The 16,134-nt window shown below is 45.4% G+C and overlaps 1 protein-coding gene across 1 annotated transcript in view; it reads right to left on the bottom strand.

Moving 5' to 3' along the window:
• The window catches only part of LOC134070498 (uncharacterized), a 36,611-nt gene that overhangs the window by 7,115 nt on the left and 13,362 nt on the right, over positions 1-16,134 (bottom strand). Inside the window, exons 5-18 of the mRNA XM_062526884.1 lie at positions 11,534-11,830; positions 11,101-11,238; positions 9,701-9,852; positions 9,154-9,257; positions 7,988-8,180; positions 5,965-6,096; positions 5,185-5,328; positions 4,921-4,977; positions 3,909-4,350; positions 2,729-2,879; positions 2,278-2,414; positions 1,327-1,438; positions 987-1,050; positions 241-447 (exon numbers count right to left, since the gene is read on the bottom strand). Of these exons, the coding sequence (XP_062382868.1) occupies positions 241-447; positions 987-1,050; positions 1,327-1,438; positions 2,278-2,414; positions 2,729-2,879; positions 3,909-4,350; positions 4,921-4,977; positions 5,185-5,328; positions 5,965-6,096; positions 7,988-8,180; positions 9,154-9,257; positions 9,701-9,852; positions 11,101-11,238; positions 11,534-11,830 (2,330 nt within the window). The remainder of the gene's footprint in view (positions 1-240; positions 448-986; positions 1,051-1,326; positions 1,439-2,277; positions 2,415-2,728; positions 2,880-3,908; positions 4,351-4,920; positions 4,978-5,184; positions 5,329-5,964; positions 6,097-7,987; positions 8,181-9,153; positions 9,258-9,700; positions 9,853-11,100; positions 11,239-11,533; positions 11,831-16,134) is intronic.

Raw genomic sequence — 16,134 nt, 5'->3', positions numbered from 1 at the left:
TTATGGAGATGCCTTTATTTCCATATACATACATATGCCATTATGCAAACGCTGTTATCTATGTATACATACAAAATGCACTTATTTACGGATAAATACAGATTCAGCAGAAAGGACCATTACTTCTACTGATGCACTGGAGCTCCCAATTTTGCTTTTGACTTTGAAGCAGTTAGGTTAAGGTAAAAAAAGTGCTTTTAATATACTGGACAAAACCCAACCCAACCCAACACCACATACCTTAAACTTCTCTAGATTCTCAGTGAAGGTGTGGATAATGTCCACACTTCTGCCGAACGTGACGAGGCCGATGACGATGTGGAAGTTGTAGGCCATGCTTCTGTTGGCGAAGGCATCAAACAACTGCTTGACCGCCGTCATGCGGTCCATCTCTGCGTCCGCGAAATAACACTCGTGACGCATAGAGGTGCTGGAGTCCAGTAGCACCTACAACACACACACACACACACACACACGCGCACTCACTCACACACACACACACACACACACACAAATGAAATAACACTCGTGACGCATGGAGGTGCTGGAGTCCAGTAGCACCTACAACAATAACACACACACACACACACACACACACACATGAAATAACACTCGTGACGCATGGAGGTGCTGGAGTCCAGTAGCACCTACAACAATAACACACACACACACACACACACACACAAATGAAATAACACTCGTGACGCATGGAGGTGCTGGAGTCCAGTAGCACCTACAACACACACACACACACACACACACACACAGACGCAGTATGTTGCTTTATGTGGCATGGACAGCAATATAAAAAAAAACACACATTTTAATCAGTATAAGGTTTAATGTTTTAAATCAAAAAGAACAAAATAATTACCAGAATAGCCTCGTGAGGAGTTCGGCTAATACTCAAGGCAACAACAATGACATTCTCTCACACACACACACACACACAGACAGACAGACAGAGCAGTATAATGCTGCTTTACCAGAATAGCCTCGTGAGGAGTTCGGCTAATACTCAAGGCCTGATCAGTTCTGACATCTCCCAGCCTGACAGAACCAGAGAGAAGAAGTACACCATTACTGAGGAGGCACGCACACACACACACACACACACACACACACACACACACACACACACACACACACACACACACACACACACACACGTCAGTTCTGACTTCTCCCAGCCTGACAGAACCAGAGAGAATATGCACATCAAGTGAACATTCAAGAGTGCAAGTACTGAGCAGTATTTGTGTTTTTTGGGTGTAAATAGTCCAGTATAGTATATGTGTTTTTGAACAGTATTTTGAAGTTGATTACCGATTGGAGAGTTGGTCTAGATTCTCGTTGACGGTTTTCCCAGTAAGACAGTTGAAGAGCAGTGCTTCTCCCTGCGACCCCTTGTTCCTCCCCGTGAAAAGGCCCAGGTTGTCTGGTGGGAAATGTGTGACATATCTCAGAGCACAGCAAGCAACACACACACACACACACACACACACACACACACACACACACACACACACACACACACACACACACACACACACACACACACACACACACACACACACACACACACACACACACACACACACACACACACACACACACACACACACACACACACACACACACACACACACACACACAAAACACACACAACACACACACACAGCAAGACGATGATGAGCTATGCACAGACGCATTTGATACACATCCGTGGCGCCCAATGAACGGATCTGGGCATTTTTAAAAAATACGAGAAAATGAACGTTTGGTTGCCAGACCACGTCTCATTGAGAAGTGGGCGCTAGCCAGGCTATCTATTCCATATGGTGGACCTTTTTGAACTTGCATTATCCGACATAGTTTATAATAAAGTACAAAACTCTATTGCTACCAATCATTCTTACACCATCTCTCTCTCACACACACACAGACATACATACACACACACACACAGACACACACACACACACACACACACACTCTCAATTGCTACCAATCATTCTTACTCCATCTCTCTCACACACACACACTCTCTCTTAATTACTACCAATCATTCTTACTCCATCTCTCTCACACACACACACACACACACACACACTCTCTCTCAACTGCTACCAATCATTCTTACTCCATCTCTCTCACACACACATGCACACACACACACTCTCTCTCTCTCAATTGAGATCAATTGCCGATCATTCTGATCGTTGTGTTGTTATTTTTGTTTGCTTGTTTGTTTGTTTGTGTTTGTTTGTTTGTTACCTTTGGCGAGGAGCACCAGGCGCGGGGCATCAAGTCCCACCTCTTTGAGGCGAAGGGGCGGAGTCACCTGCAGGTGGAGGTACCTGTTCAGCCCCTCCTTCAGCTCCGCAAAGCTCTTCTGCACAGGCACACAGAAGCTAACACACACACACGCACACACACAGAGAACGCACGCACGCACAAACACACACAACGCACACACACACACAAAGAACGCACGCACGCACGCACACACACAACGCACACACAAACACACAGGTGTAACTGATATAGTGGTGTAGTAGAACAAATTACAGCATTCAACCCAATACACAGGACCACGAGAGCCAGCCTCACAAACACACACACACTATATATATATATATATATACACACTTCAGTCCAGATTCTTGTCCTTGAGACACACACACACACACACACACACACACACACACACACAGACAGAGCATACTTGGTCCCAGGGTATGTTGGCAGGCTGCTGTCTGCAGCGTAGTGGTTCATCCAGGGGGGCAGACTGAGCAGCATCTTCTCCACATCAGTGGCCCTCCGCACACACACCTCCCTGTGCAGCGCAGCGGGGCAGCCAGGGATGGACTCTCCATCTGGTACACACACACACACACACACACACACACACACACACACACACACACACAGATCAGTGGCCCTCCGCACACACACCTCCCTGTGCAGCGCAGCGGGACAGCCAGGGATGGACTCTCCATCTGGTACACACACACACACACACACACACACACACACACACACACACAGGTGGGTCTCAAAAAGTTTGAATATCGTATTTTTTTCCCCTCTAATGTATTGGGGATCAGTAAAGTATCTATCTATCTATCTATCTACCTATCTATAGGTAATTGTGGACTGTAACTAGATCATCTGCTTACTTGCTAGGTTGAGTAGGCTAAGTTAGGTTGAGTAGGCTAAGTTAGGTTGAGTAGGCTAAGCTAGGTTGAGTAGGCTAAGCTAAGTTGAGTAGGCTAGGTTGAGTAGGCTAAGTTGAGTAGGCTAAGTTGAGTAGGCTAAATTGAGTAGGCTAGGTTGAGTAGGCTAGGTTGAGTAGGCTAAGTTAGTGTTAACTGACGTGAAGGAATGACAAAATACTTCCACACCTGGCTCTAACTTCTAACTGGCTGCAGCCTAAAATGAGAGGAATGTTGCGGCCGCAGTTCAACATGTGTGTGTTTGTGTTTGCATCTTGGCATACATGCTGGACCTGACATTGGGGGTGTGACTACATCGTCAAGTCTAACTTTGACTTCGAAGTTCGATATGTAATTTTATCGATGTGACACCCTTACTAAATTATTTCAAAAACTGTATCTTTCATATATTCTAGATTCATTAGATATGAAGTGAAATATTTCAAGCCGTTTTCTTGTTTTAATCTTGATGATTACGGCTTACAACTCATGAAAACGAAAAATGAGTATCTCCAAATATTAGAATGAACTTCTCCACAACATTCAAATTTTTTGAGACCCATCTGTACCCAGGAGTGCACACACGCACACAAATAAAAATATAGAGTACGCATTTTCAGTTGCAGAATTCCATAAAAACAACAACAGGAGTAAACAGCCCAACTCCAGATGCAGGGTGACCTCTCTCACCCTTGAGTTTCCGCAGGAGCTGAGATCTCTCAAACACCTGGAGCAGGTAAGCCAGGCGGACGGGCTCAAAGAAGCGCAGGCGCGTCTGCTCACAGTACAGTTGCACATCCTCGTCATCCGAATCCTCACTCTGGTCCGAGGTGCACTCCTCGTCATCCGAAACATCACTCTGGGATGAAGTGGAACCATAGACATCCGAATCATCACTCTGGGATGAAGTGGAACCATAGACATCCGAATCTTCACTCTGGGATGAGAAGGACTCCCAGTCCTCTGAATCCTCACTCTGGACTGGAGTGGACTCTCCGTCACATGAAGCCTCACTCTGAGCTGAGGTGGACTTCCTGTTCTCTGGAGCCTCACTCTGAGCTGAGGTGGACTTCCTGTTCTCTGGAGCCTCATTCTGGACTGAGGTGGACTTCCTGTTCTCTGGAGCCTCATTCTGGAGACAAAACATACACAACAGCAGGCCTCATACAGTCAACAGTGTGCAGTAGGACGTTCTAATACGGTCAACAGTGTGTAGTAGGACGTTCTAATGCGGTCAACAGTGTGTAGAAGGACGTTCTAATACGGTCAACAGTGTGTAGTAGGACGTTCTAATACGGTCAACAGTGTGTAGAAGGACGTTCTAATACGGTCAACAGTGTGTAGTAGGACGTTCTAATACGGTCAACAGTGTGTAGAAGGACGTTCTAATACGGTCAACAGTGTGTAGTAGGACGTTCTAATACGGTCAACAGTGTGTAGAAGGACGTTCTAATACGGTCAACAGTGTGTAGTAGGACGTTCTGCGTAGTAGGACGTTCTAATACAGTCAACAGTGTGTAGTAGGACGTTCTAATATCTAATAATCAATGTATATATGCCTGTGTGTGTACCTGTGCCTCTGCCAACAGGTGAGCCCAGCACAGGTGTGAGTGTGTGTACAGGTGAGCCCAGCACAGGTGTGAGTGTGTGTACCTGTGCCTCTGCCAACAGGTGAGCCCAGCACAGGTGTGAGTGTGTGTACCTGTGCCTCTGCCAACAGGTGAGCCCAGCACAGGTGCGAGTGTGTGTACCTGTGCCTCTGCCAACAGGTGAGCCCAGCACAGGTGTGAGTGTGTGTACCTGTGCCTCTGCCAACAGGTGAGCCCAGCACAGGTGTGAGTGTGTGTACAGGGGAGCCCAGCACAGGTGTGAGTGTGTGTACAGGTGAGCCCAGCACAGGTGTGAGTGTGTGTACCTGTGCCTCTGCCAACAGGTGAGCCCAGCACAGGTGTGAGTGTGTGTGTACCTGTGCCTCTGCCAACAGGTGAGCCCAGCACAGGTGCGAGTGCTCGAACACCTCGTGGTCCTCCACGGCCGCGTCACCGGACACTCTGGAGGGTCTAGGCAGCAGCTCCCTGAAGAGGAAGTAAAGCCCCTCAACCGCCGCGATCTGCAACACACATCACGCCTAGTCAGCCATGTCACCTAGCAACAGCCTAGTCAGCCATGTCACCTAGCAACAGCCTAGTCAGCCATGTCACCTAGCAACAGCCTAGTCAGCCATGTCACCTTGGTTACAGCATCAGCCTAGTCAGCCATGTCACCTTGGTTACAGCACCAGCCTAGTCAGCCATGTCACCTTGGTTACAGCATCAGCCTAGTCAGCCATGTCACCTTGGTTACAGCATCAGTCTAGTCAGCCATGTCACTTTCGATTACAGCATAAAGCAGCATTCACACCAAGAACGATAACGAGAACGATAACCATAACGATAACCATAACGATAAAAGCGTCCACACTGGCCAACGATAAGACAATTCTCTCCTTGTGTTAATGAATGTGATGGCTGTTGGCTTTTATCATTCTCAAAATTGCTCTGAAAGTGATCAAAAACGATATTGTTCTTCATATAGTTATCGTTATAGTTTATGTGAGAACGTTGTCATTCAAATCAACAAGGGCGATATTTGTTTATAGTTATTGTTATAGTTATCGTTCTTGGTGTGAACGGCCCTTAACTCCGGTAAGAGAAAAAGCAACTGAAGAATAACACAGAGAAGGGAGACGAGGACTGGCTGCGGTCACCTTCTGGGTCCTGGTCGCAGCTTCGTTGCGTGACAAGATCTGATGCAGACACTGAACCAGCGGTGGACAGCCTGTGACGCGTCGGATGTAGTTCAGGATTTTCTTCATCACCTTTGTTGTGTGCTCCCATTGCTGTGGATACACATGTGCTCCATGAGGTTGCCATGTTCCTTTACATATCAACAGCTAACCATAAAGTTCACTTAAATATCAACAACTAAGCATACAGTTCCTTTAAATATCAACAACTAACCAGACAATTCACCTAAAGGTCAACAACTAAGCATAAAGTTAACTTTAAATATCAATTCACTTCACATAAAGAGCTGTTAGGCATTTACCACAAATACATCTGTATCAGTTATCGGTCATTTTTTTGTTTTTAACATCAGTATTGCTATCAGCCTATAATTTCACAATTGGTGCATCCCTATTTATGGGGCACTGTAGAGTAGAGTAGAACATAACACGCTTTAGGCTTGAGTAGAACATTAGAGTAGAATAGAACACGCTTTAGGCTTGAGTAGAACATTAGAGTAGAAAATTTAGGCTTGAGTAGAACATTAGAGTTGAATAGAACACGCTTTAGGCTTGAGTAGAACATTAGAGTAGAATAGAACACGCTTTAGGCTTGAGTAGAACATTAGAGTAGAATAGAACACGCTTTAGGCTTGAGTAGAACATTAGAGTAGAATATTTAGGCTTGAGTAGAACATTAGAGTTGAATAGAACACGCTTTAGGCTTGAGTAGAACATTAGAGTTGAATAGAACACGCTGGGTGCTTATGATGCACTGTAGCGTTGAGTAGAAGACGCTCTAGGCTTGAGTAGAACATTAGAGTAGAATAGAACACGCTTTAGGCTTGAGTAGAACATTAGAGTAGAATAGAACACGCTTTAGGCTTGAGTAGAACATTAGAGTTGAATAGAACACCCTTTAGGCTTGAGTAGAACATTAGAGTTGAATAGAACACGCTGGGTGCTTACGATGCACTGTAGCGTTGAGTAGAAGACGCTCTAGGCTTGAGTAGAACATTAGAGTTGAGTAGAACACGCTTTAGGCTTGAGTAGAACATTAGAGTTGAATAGAACACGCTGGGTGCTTACGATGCACTGTAGCGTTGAGTAGAAGACGCTTTAGGCTTGAATAGAACATTAGAGTTGAATAGAACACGCTTTAAGCTTGAGTAGAACATTAGAGTTGAATAGAACACGCTGGGTGCTTACGATGCACTGCAGAGTTGAATAGAACACGCTTTAGGCTTGAATAGAACATTAGAGTTGAATAGAACACGCTGGGTGCTTGAGTAGAACATTAGAGTTGAATAGAACACGCTTTAGGCTTGAGTAGAACATTAGAGTTGAATAGAACACGCTGGGTGCTTGAGTAGAACATTAGCGTTGAATAGAACACGCGTTAGGCTTGAATAGAACATTAGAGTTGAATAGAACACGCTGGGTGCTTACGATGCACTGTAGAGTTGAGTAGAAGACTTTAGGCTTGAGTAGAACATTAGAGTTGAATAGAACACGCTCTAGGCTTGAATAGAACATTAGCGTTGAATAGAACACGCTTTAGGCTTGAGTAGAACATTAGAGTTGAATAGAACACGCTGGGTGCTTACGATGCACTGTAGAGTTGAGTAGAAGACTTTAGGCTTGAGTAGAACATTAGAGTTGAATAGAACACGCTCTAGGCTTGAGTAGAACATTAGAGTTGAATAGAACACGCGGGGTGCTTACGATGCACTGTAGAGTTGAGTAGAAGACGCTCTAGGCTTGAGTAGAACATTAGAGTTGAATAGAACACGCTCTAGGCTTGAATAGAACATTAGCGTTGAATAGAACACGCTTTAGGCTTGAGTAGAACATTAGAGTTGAATAGAACACGCTGGGTGCTTACGATGCACTGTAGAGTTGAGTAGAAGACTCTCTAGGCTTGAATAGAACATTAGAGTTGAATAGAACACGCTTTAGGCTTGAGTAGAACATTAGAGTTGAATAGAACACGCTGGGTGCTTACGATGCACTGTAGTGTTGAGTAGAAGACGCTCAGGCCCAGCTGCGTCTGCTGGACGGAGGGAGTGACGTCGCTGGTGAACGTGGTCTCGTGGTCCGGTGGCGTCTCGTCGAATGAAGACAGGGAGAAGAGGAGCACGGACTCTTCTGTAATTCCCAGCTCACCCAGAGGGGCGGCGCTGTTCCAGGACAGATCTCTGGGAACACAACACCAGTGGGGCATTACATTAAAACCAGTGGGGCATTATTAACACCAGTGGGGCATTACATTAACACCAGTGAGGCATTACATTAAAACCAGTGGGGCATTATTAACCCCAGTGGGGCATTATTAACACCAGTGGGGCATTACATTAAAACCAGTGGGGCATTATTAACACCAGTGGGGCATTATTAACACCAGTAGAGCATTATTAACACCAGTGGGGCATTATTAACCCCAGTGGAGCATTATTAACACCAGTGGGGCATTATTAACCCCAGTGGAGCATTATTAACACCAGTGGGGCATTATTAACCCCAGTGGGGCATTATTAACACCAGTGGGGCATTACATTAAAACCAGTGGGGCATTATTAACACCAGTGGGGCATTATTAACCCCAGTAGAGCATTATTAACACCAGTGGGACATTTAAAGCAGACACAGGGAGCAAAAAAACAGCTGTAAGGGAACTGTATGGGTCCACAGATTAAACATGTGACGGAACGTAGTAGTAGCTGAGGTGCAGAACATGTGACGGAACCCAGTAGCACCTGAGGTGCAGAACATGACTGAACCCAGTAGTACGTGCAGAACATGTGACGGAACCCAGTAGTACCTGAGGTGCAGAACATGTGACGGAACCCAGTAGTACCTGAGGTGCAAAACATGACGGAACCCAGTAGTACGTGCAGAACATGTGACGGAACCCAGTAGTACCTAAGTTGCAGAACATGTGACGGAACCCAGTAGTACCTGAGGTGCAGAACATGTGACGGAACCCAGTAGTACCTAAGTTGCAGAACATGTGACGGAACCCAGTACCTCAGGTGCAGAACATGTGACGGAACCCTGTAGTACCTTGGGTGCAGAACATGTGACGGAACCCAGTAGTACCTAAGTTGCAGAACATGTGACGGAACCCAGTAGTACCTGAGGTGCAGAACATGTGATGGAACGTAGTAGTACCTGAGGTGCAGAACATGCGATGGAATGCCACTCTCACTGGCCAGTCTGGATTTCAGTTTGGCGAGCGTGTCGCACGCGAGGTCCACTTGTATTTCGTAGAAGCCCTGAGAAGCATGGAGGAAAAAAACAAACATCTACCACCACACACACACACACACACAGAGAACAAAACATCTGCGACCATCACACACACACACACACACACACACACTGAGAACAAAACATCTACCACCACCACACACACTCACACTGCAGTGTGATCAGGTCAGCGCTCACAGAGTGTCTGTACGTAGGGGTGTGTGTGTGTGTGTGTGTGTGTGTGTGTGTGTGTGTACTGACCCTCAGCATGACGTGGCAGCGCACCGCGTGGTCTCTGAGGTCCCCCTCCTCTCTCAGCGTGTGTGCGTGTGTGTGTGTGTGTGTGTGTGTGGACTGACCCTGAGCATGACGTGGCAGCGCACGGTGTGGTCTCCGAGGTCACCCTCCTCTCTCAGTGCGTGTGTGTGTGTGTGCGTGTGTGTGTGTGTGTGTGTGTGTGTGTACTGACCCTCAGCATGACGTGGCAGCGCACGGTGTGGTCTCCGGGGTCCCCCTCCTCTCTCAGCGGGGGGGTCTTGGGCGGCGAGCGCACGTTCTCTTTGGGGGTGAAGATGGCGTACAGCTCACTTCCATTCTCAATATGCCGCTCACTCAGGGACCCTGCGGACACCACACACCACACAACACTACTTTACTTACACACATTCTCATCGCATGTGTGTGTGTGTGTGTGTGTGTGTGTGTGTGTGTGTGTGTGTGTGTGTGTGTGTGTGTGTGTGTGTGTGTGTGTGTGCTCACTTCCATTCTCAATATGCCGCTCACTCAAGGACCCTGCGGACATCACACAACACACACCACACAACACTACTGTACTTTCACATATTCCCATCCCGTGTGTGTGTGTGTGTGTGTGTGTGTGTGTGTTCACTTCCATTCTCAATATGCCGCTCACTCAGGGACCCTGCGGACACCACACAACACTACTTTACTTACTTACTTACGTGTGTGTGTGTGTGTGTGTGTGTGTGTGCGTACAGCTCACTTCCATTCTCAATATGGCGCTCACTCAGGGACCCTGGGGACACCACACAACACACAACACTACTTTACTTACACACATTCCCATTCCCGTGTGTGTGTGTGTGTGTGTGTGTGTGTGCTCACTTCCATTCTCAATATGGCGCTCACGCAGGGACCCTGCGGACACCACACACCACTACTTTACTTACACACATTCCCATTCCCGTGTGTGTGTGTGCTTTTGAAGGGGTGTGAGTGTGCGAGAGCGAGTGTTTTTGAATTTGTTTGTGTGTGTGTGTGTGTGTGTGTTTGTATGTATGTACAGTATGTATGTATGTGTGTGTATGTGTGTGTGAGACAGACAATATGTGAGAGTGTGTGTGTACACATGTTTGCATGTATATGTGTGTGAGTGTGTGTGAGTGTGTGTGTGTGTGTGTGTGTGTGTGTGTGCGTGTTCTTTTGCCTCACATGTGTTGAAGAAGGGGTCATCGCTCAGAGGCATGCCCTCCTCGGTGAACACACACATGTATATGTGTGTGAGTGTGTGTGCGCGCGCGCGTGTGTGTGTGTGTGTGTGTGTGTGTGTGTCTGCGTGTTCTTTTGCCTCACATGTGTTGAAGAAGGGGTCATCGCTCAGAGGCATGCCCTCCTCGGTGAACACACACACGTATATGTGTGTGAGTGTGTGTGCGCGTGTGTGTGTGTGTGTGTGTGTGTGTGCGCGTGTGTGTGTGTGTGTGTCTGCGTGTTCTTTTGCCTCACATGTGTTGAAGAAGGGGTCATCGCTCAGAGGCATGCCCTCCTCGGTGAACACACACACGTATATGTGTGTGAGTGTGTGTGTGTGAGTGTGTGTGTGTGTGTGTGCGTGTTCTTTTGCCTCACATGTGTTGAAGAAGGGGTCATCGCTCAGAGGCATGCCCTCCTCGGTGAACACACACACCGCCATGCTGTTACCGACGCTCTCCTGGTGGCCAATCCTGACCAGCACGTCCTCCACAGAGTTCTGAGCAGGATCCAAGCCTGCGCGTAAACAAACAGGTAAACAACTGTTTACAAACAGCAGTCAGCCCAGTGTCCATCATTACAAGGCCTGTGCATGTGTGCGTGTGTGTGCGTGTATGTGCGCGTGTGTGTGCGTGTATGTGCGCGTGTGTGTGCGTGCATGTGTACACATGTTTGCATCACTTTGGAAATATGTTTTCATATATCTGTCTTATCAACATGTAAAACACACTGAATTACCACTGTGTTAGGAATGTGCAAGAAATACGGAGGAAAATATAATTGTGGTACAGTATGGCTGCAAACTACTCGCCAGTGATTTCTCTTCTCTCTGCGCATTTAGGGAACGTGTAGAGCAGGCGGTAGGCTTCTGCTGGTTTGAACTTCATCTTGTAGGCTTCCACTGGTTTGGAAGGCTTCATCTTGAAGGCTTCCGCTGGTTTGGAAGGCTTCATCTTGAAGGCTTCCGCTGGTTTGGAAGGCTTCATCTTGAAGGCTTCTGCTGGTTTAGTGTCCTCCATCTTACGGGGGAGAGGGACGTCATCTGGTCCGAGCTGACGGATAAACTCCTGCATGTTCCTGAAGCGGTTCCTCTCCACAGGAGTTAAATCTGGAGATGGCAGGAAGGGAGAGAGAGGGGGAGAGAGAAAGAGAGAGAGAGGGGAGGGGGTGAGTGAGTAAGTGAGTGAGGAAGAGAGAGACAGAAAACAAAGTTCAAAAATCTTTTACTATCTACGTACACTTATATTATTATATCTATACACATCTATTAGGGGTGTCACGATTCTCCAAATCCTCGATTCGATTTAATTTTCGATTTTAAAGCCACGATTCGATTTGATTCTCTATATTTTTAATTAATGCATTCCTTGTGTTATTATTATTATTATTATTATTTTTGAAACAGTTCCATCCGTGAGGTTGTAAACAAAAGAAAGGTTAAACATAGACATGTGAACATAGTGAAATGAAGCAACACAGAATGATCATTTGAATGCTTGTGCACACTCTGAAGAGACCCAAGGTTAGTGTTCATGGAATAAGTACTCATCAATGTGCCTTTTAAGCCTTAAAGTCATTTTGGACTGTACAGATGGTACGGGTTGAGAATGCTCCTTTCTTTCCCGCACATCGGGACTCCCGAAGCATCGGGAAAACTGCAACCGCAAGGGGGCAACATAGACCGCCCTAATAATATGAAGGTTCGGCTCATGGAAAAACCCGAGGACACCGCGCTGGTGACGAGCGGAGAAAAGAGACATCACGCTCGGCATGTCAGATTGCAGTTTCAGAGTTTTCGAATGTTTTACAGCCTACCTCACAGCTGGCTCTCTCACTCGACGTAGCCTATAACTCAGTCAGTCCAGCAGAGATGCCAGAGCAACGTTTTGGTCAATGGAGAGGGAGAGAAATGCTCCGCATATCCGTCTCATTTAATCCGTCTCATTTAATCATTAAAATGAAGGTGATGACTGGCGAAATTATAATCAAACGACGTTTCAATAAACCATTGTTGAAATTAATGAAAATGGTTTTAGAAGCCTTCAATTCAACCTGAAAGACTCGATAGGCAACCTTAGATTAATTCATTAATTCATTACGGTTACAAACCGCATTTCCGTGAATAGGCTATTATTGTCAAGGCGAAGACGAAAGAGATGGACAAGATGGACATTTAGGCTACATTTATGCTAGGAATACTTAGAAATGTGTAGGCCTATAGGCTATTTTAAAACGGAGGCATGTTCATTTTAACCGGCGACGCTGGGTAGCTTACCCAGCACTTTATCACAGATTTTGTCCCCACCACTTTTGACAACTGAAAATAAAATGTATTTAACAGAAATATCTTTAATAGGCATACATGCCTATCATGTCACTTTACTTATAACCGTAGGCTACATGCATGGAGAAGATCGCGCATTTTGTAACATTGTATGGATGGTCAGATATGCGATAGGGCAGTGAGGGTGATTCATTGTAACCATCGTAGGCCTAGTTCCGCAAAAGAAGTTTCTAGCAACTTAGAATATATGGATCTCGTTATGCATGTTCATGTTGATTCAGAGATAGACATAGACTACCGTGGGCTACTGTGCGTCAATATAACAGCATTTTATCATGTGGTGAATTAATGACTAACGTCAGTTTAACATGTCAGAACTTTTGATCGGCGTTTCAAGTGCATGCTGCGAATAAATGAACTCGACTGACTGAATCCTTTATATTTCTTGGCTAAGTGCGAAGACATTGATATTCGAACGGTGGCGTAACTGGATGAGGCATCTTAATCACACGTCAGCGACCGGGGTTCAAAACTTACTCTACGAACCTCCGGAACCCATTAAGACAAGAGGCATTATTTTATTATAAAGTGTTGCGATTTTTTTTATGATTGCGATGTTTGCTGAAAAGAAAAGTTAATATGTGAATTCGTGGTTCAGCGCGCGCGCGCACACACACACACACACACACACACACACACACACACACACACACATTTTTACATTTACATAATAGGGCTCGGGCACACGCCTTGAACTCTAGGAATAACGCCGCCATTTGGTAGCGCACTGAACGTAATATCCATTCATTCAGATGCACAAGACAAGAAGCAGAAATATAGTAGCGATTTATTATTTTCCTCTTGCGATCGTGGGTTGCACTGTTACACCCCACTACACAGCAACATACGACCAAGAAGGCAAAAACTAAGTAACAGGAACACACTAAAAGGCGGGAGTAAATCCATAGTAATCCATAGTAAACTAAGGAGTGAAGCTGCCAATGTGGCTGTGCCCGCGAAGTTTTGATGTCATGATCCCGAGCCCTAGTGTCAGGAAGTGTCTGTCGAGAGAGAGGGGGGAGGGAGGCAATCGTCCTCAATGCAGCATATAGGTAGGCTATAATGTCTAGTGAACTGGTTAGACAAGTGTGGGGGAGGGGGAATGATCGCACAAGACAATTGCTCTTCATGAAATGGGTAGTCTCACAGACGTTTGTCGATGTTTAAACGTAGCCTACTACATCACTTGCGAAATCGGACGTGGCACATAGAATTATTAGGCTACTGGATTTAATATAGCAAGTCCATATACTTTGTTCATCCTATATTAAAATGTAATGTGCTGCGGGGAAGCATTGGGGAAGTCAGTTTAAGTTGTCCTGTAACAATTTGCCTCTTATTATAATCAAGAGTAACACGAAAAACACAAATATCATGTAAGTGTCGTAAACAGTTAATGACTTCGTGGCCACTATGCGCAACTGCATCGCGCAGTGAGCTGAAGGATAGGAGGACCGACACTTATTAACACAAAGCTTTGTAAAGCACTAACAACCACCCCTCAAAGTTCATTGTCCATAAGTCCAAACAATAAGTATAAAAATTCGACAATCCAAAACGATAACGAGATCTCCCAGAAACGAAAAACAAGTTTGTTGAGTAGCCTAGTCCTTCCAACAATCTCAGCTTTTGCGTTTGTTAGATAAAAGGCATTCTGTCCTGCTGTATTCCAATGAGAAAAAATCATCCACAAGGTAGGCTAAGGGTCACGGTAATGCAGCATGCAGGAATCTATATACGCACAAAACGAATGAATGGGTTATATCGGCCAAAACGAATGAATGGGTTGGGAGAGTCGTCTGGCTGTGTCAGCAGACTGCAGTCGGTCTCGAGGGGTTAAATAACGCACGTACTTGAATTTTAATCTGAAGAAGACCACACGGTCGAAACGTCATTCCTTTGTGATAAAGAAAATAAAATAAAATCAAAAAAGAAGGATTTCAAGTGTGCGAACCTTTTTCCATTTTTTTATGATTTAGCCTACTCTTGTTCTGCACCTTGACCGGGGATGTGCACAAACTTTTTTACTACACTTGAATTTTAAACCAACCATCCTATAGCCATACTTTAATAATCAGATGTTATGCTCATTTTTGTAGGCTACACCTCACCGGCAAGCACGCACGCAAATGCTGCTTTTATTGCACATCTACAATATTGGCCAGGCTATATAGAATAGGCTTTTAGGACTGTATTTTGCCTTCGTGCAACTTTAGTTGTGCTCAATCTAAATTATTGTCAGTAAGAATAGGTCATATTACCAAATGGCGAACCTCGAAAAGTATTTAGGATATAGAGCCGTGTCCATTACGCATGCAGTTATTTTTTAGGCTATTGTTTTATTTGAGTATTTTTGTCTACCATGGCAAACATAGTTGAAACGTTCGCTCTAAACTTATGTATTTCCAATCGGCTTTCACAATCAGCTACAGCTGCGCATGAAAACTTGCAATGTCTTTACAGAACTGCTTTCACTTCCCCGAGTCGCGAACGCAACATGCACAACAACCGATATTTAGCAAACACATGCATTTCCAGCTCTCAAAACCGATGAGGTCCAGATCTCAGTGGACTCAAAGCTGCCTACAGCCATGCATAGTAAGCCTAATGATAGCCTAATAGTTATGACATTAATAGCCTATTAATGTTTAGTGTTTAACTTTCTGTTTAGTGTTGACAACACAAAGGCCTTCACGTTGTGTGGCAGTGCTTGCTAGCCCTTCGATCCATCCCAGTTGGTGGTTTTGCACCTGTCCCTGAGTTATAGTCTATATGAGTAAGCGCTTGTGCTCTAACCGCATAATAAAAGAAGCACCTGCAGCAGTGCTTATGGCAAGGCTATTAACACCTGTCACTGAGCTATGGACAAGCAGTTATGCTCGAAAATTATCATAATAACAGACACACCTAATTGTATGGCTCTATGTTTGAACACATCAAATTAGCAAGCATTTCCTCCCGATAGCAGCAACGTTTGCTTTTTTTTTCTGTCGGTCCGCGGTTGCTTGGTCAATTGCGCAGCAAATTATCAGATGAAGCGGACCTAATTTCACTCCATGTCTCGCGGA

The sequence above is a fragment of the Sardina pilchardus genome, chromosome 22, assembly GCF_963854185.1.
Source record: "Sardina pilchardus chromosome 22, fSarPil1.1, whole genome shotgun sequence".
Lineage (NCBI taxonomy): Eukaryota > Metazoa > Chordata > Actinopteri > Clupeiformes > Clupeidae > Sardina > Sardina pilchardus.
The sequence above is the reverse complement of the archived record's forward strand: the minus strand, read 5'-3'. Positions and strand labels throughout refer to the sequence as shown.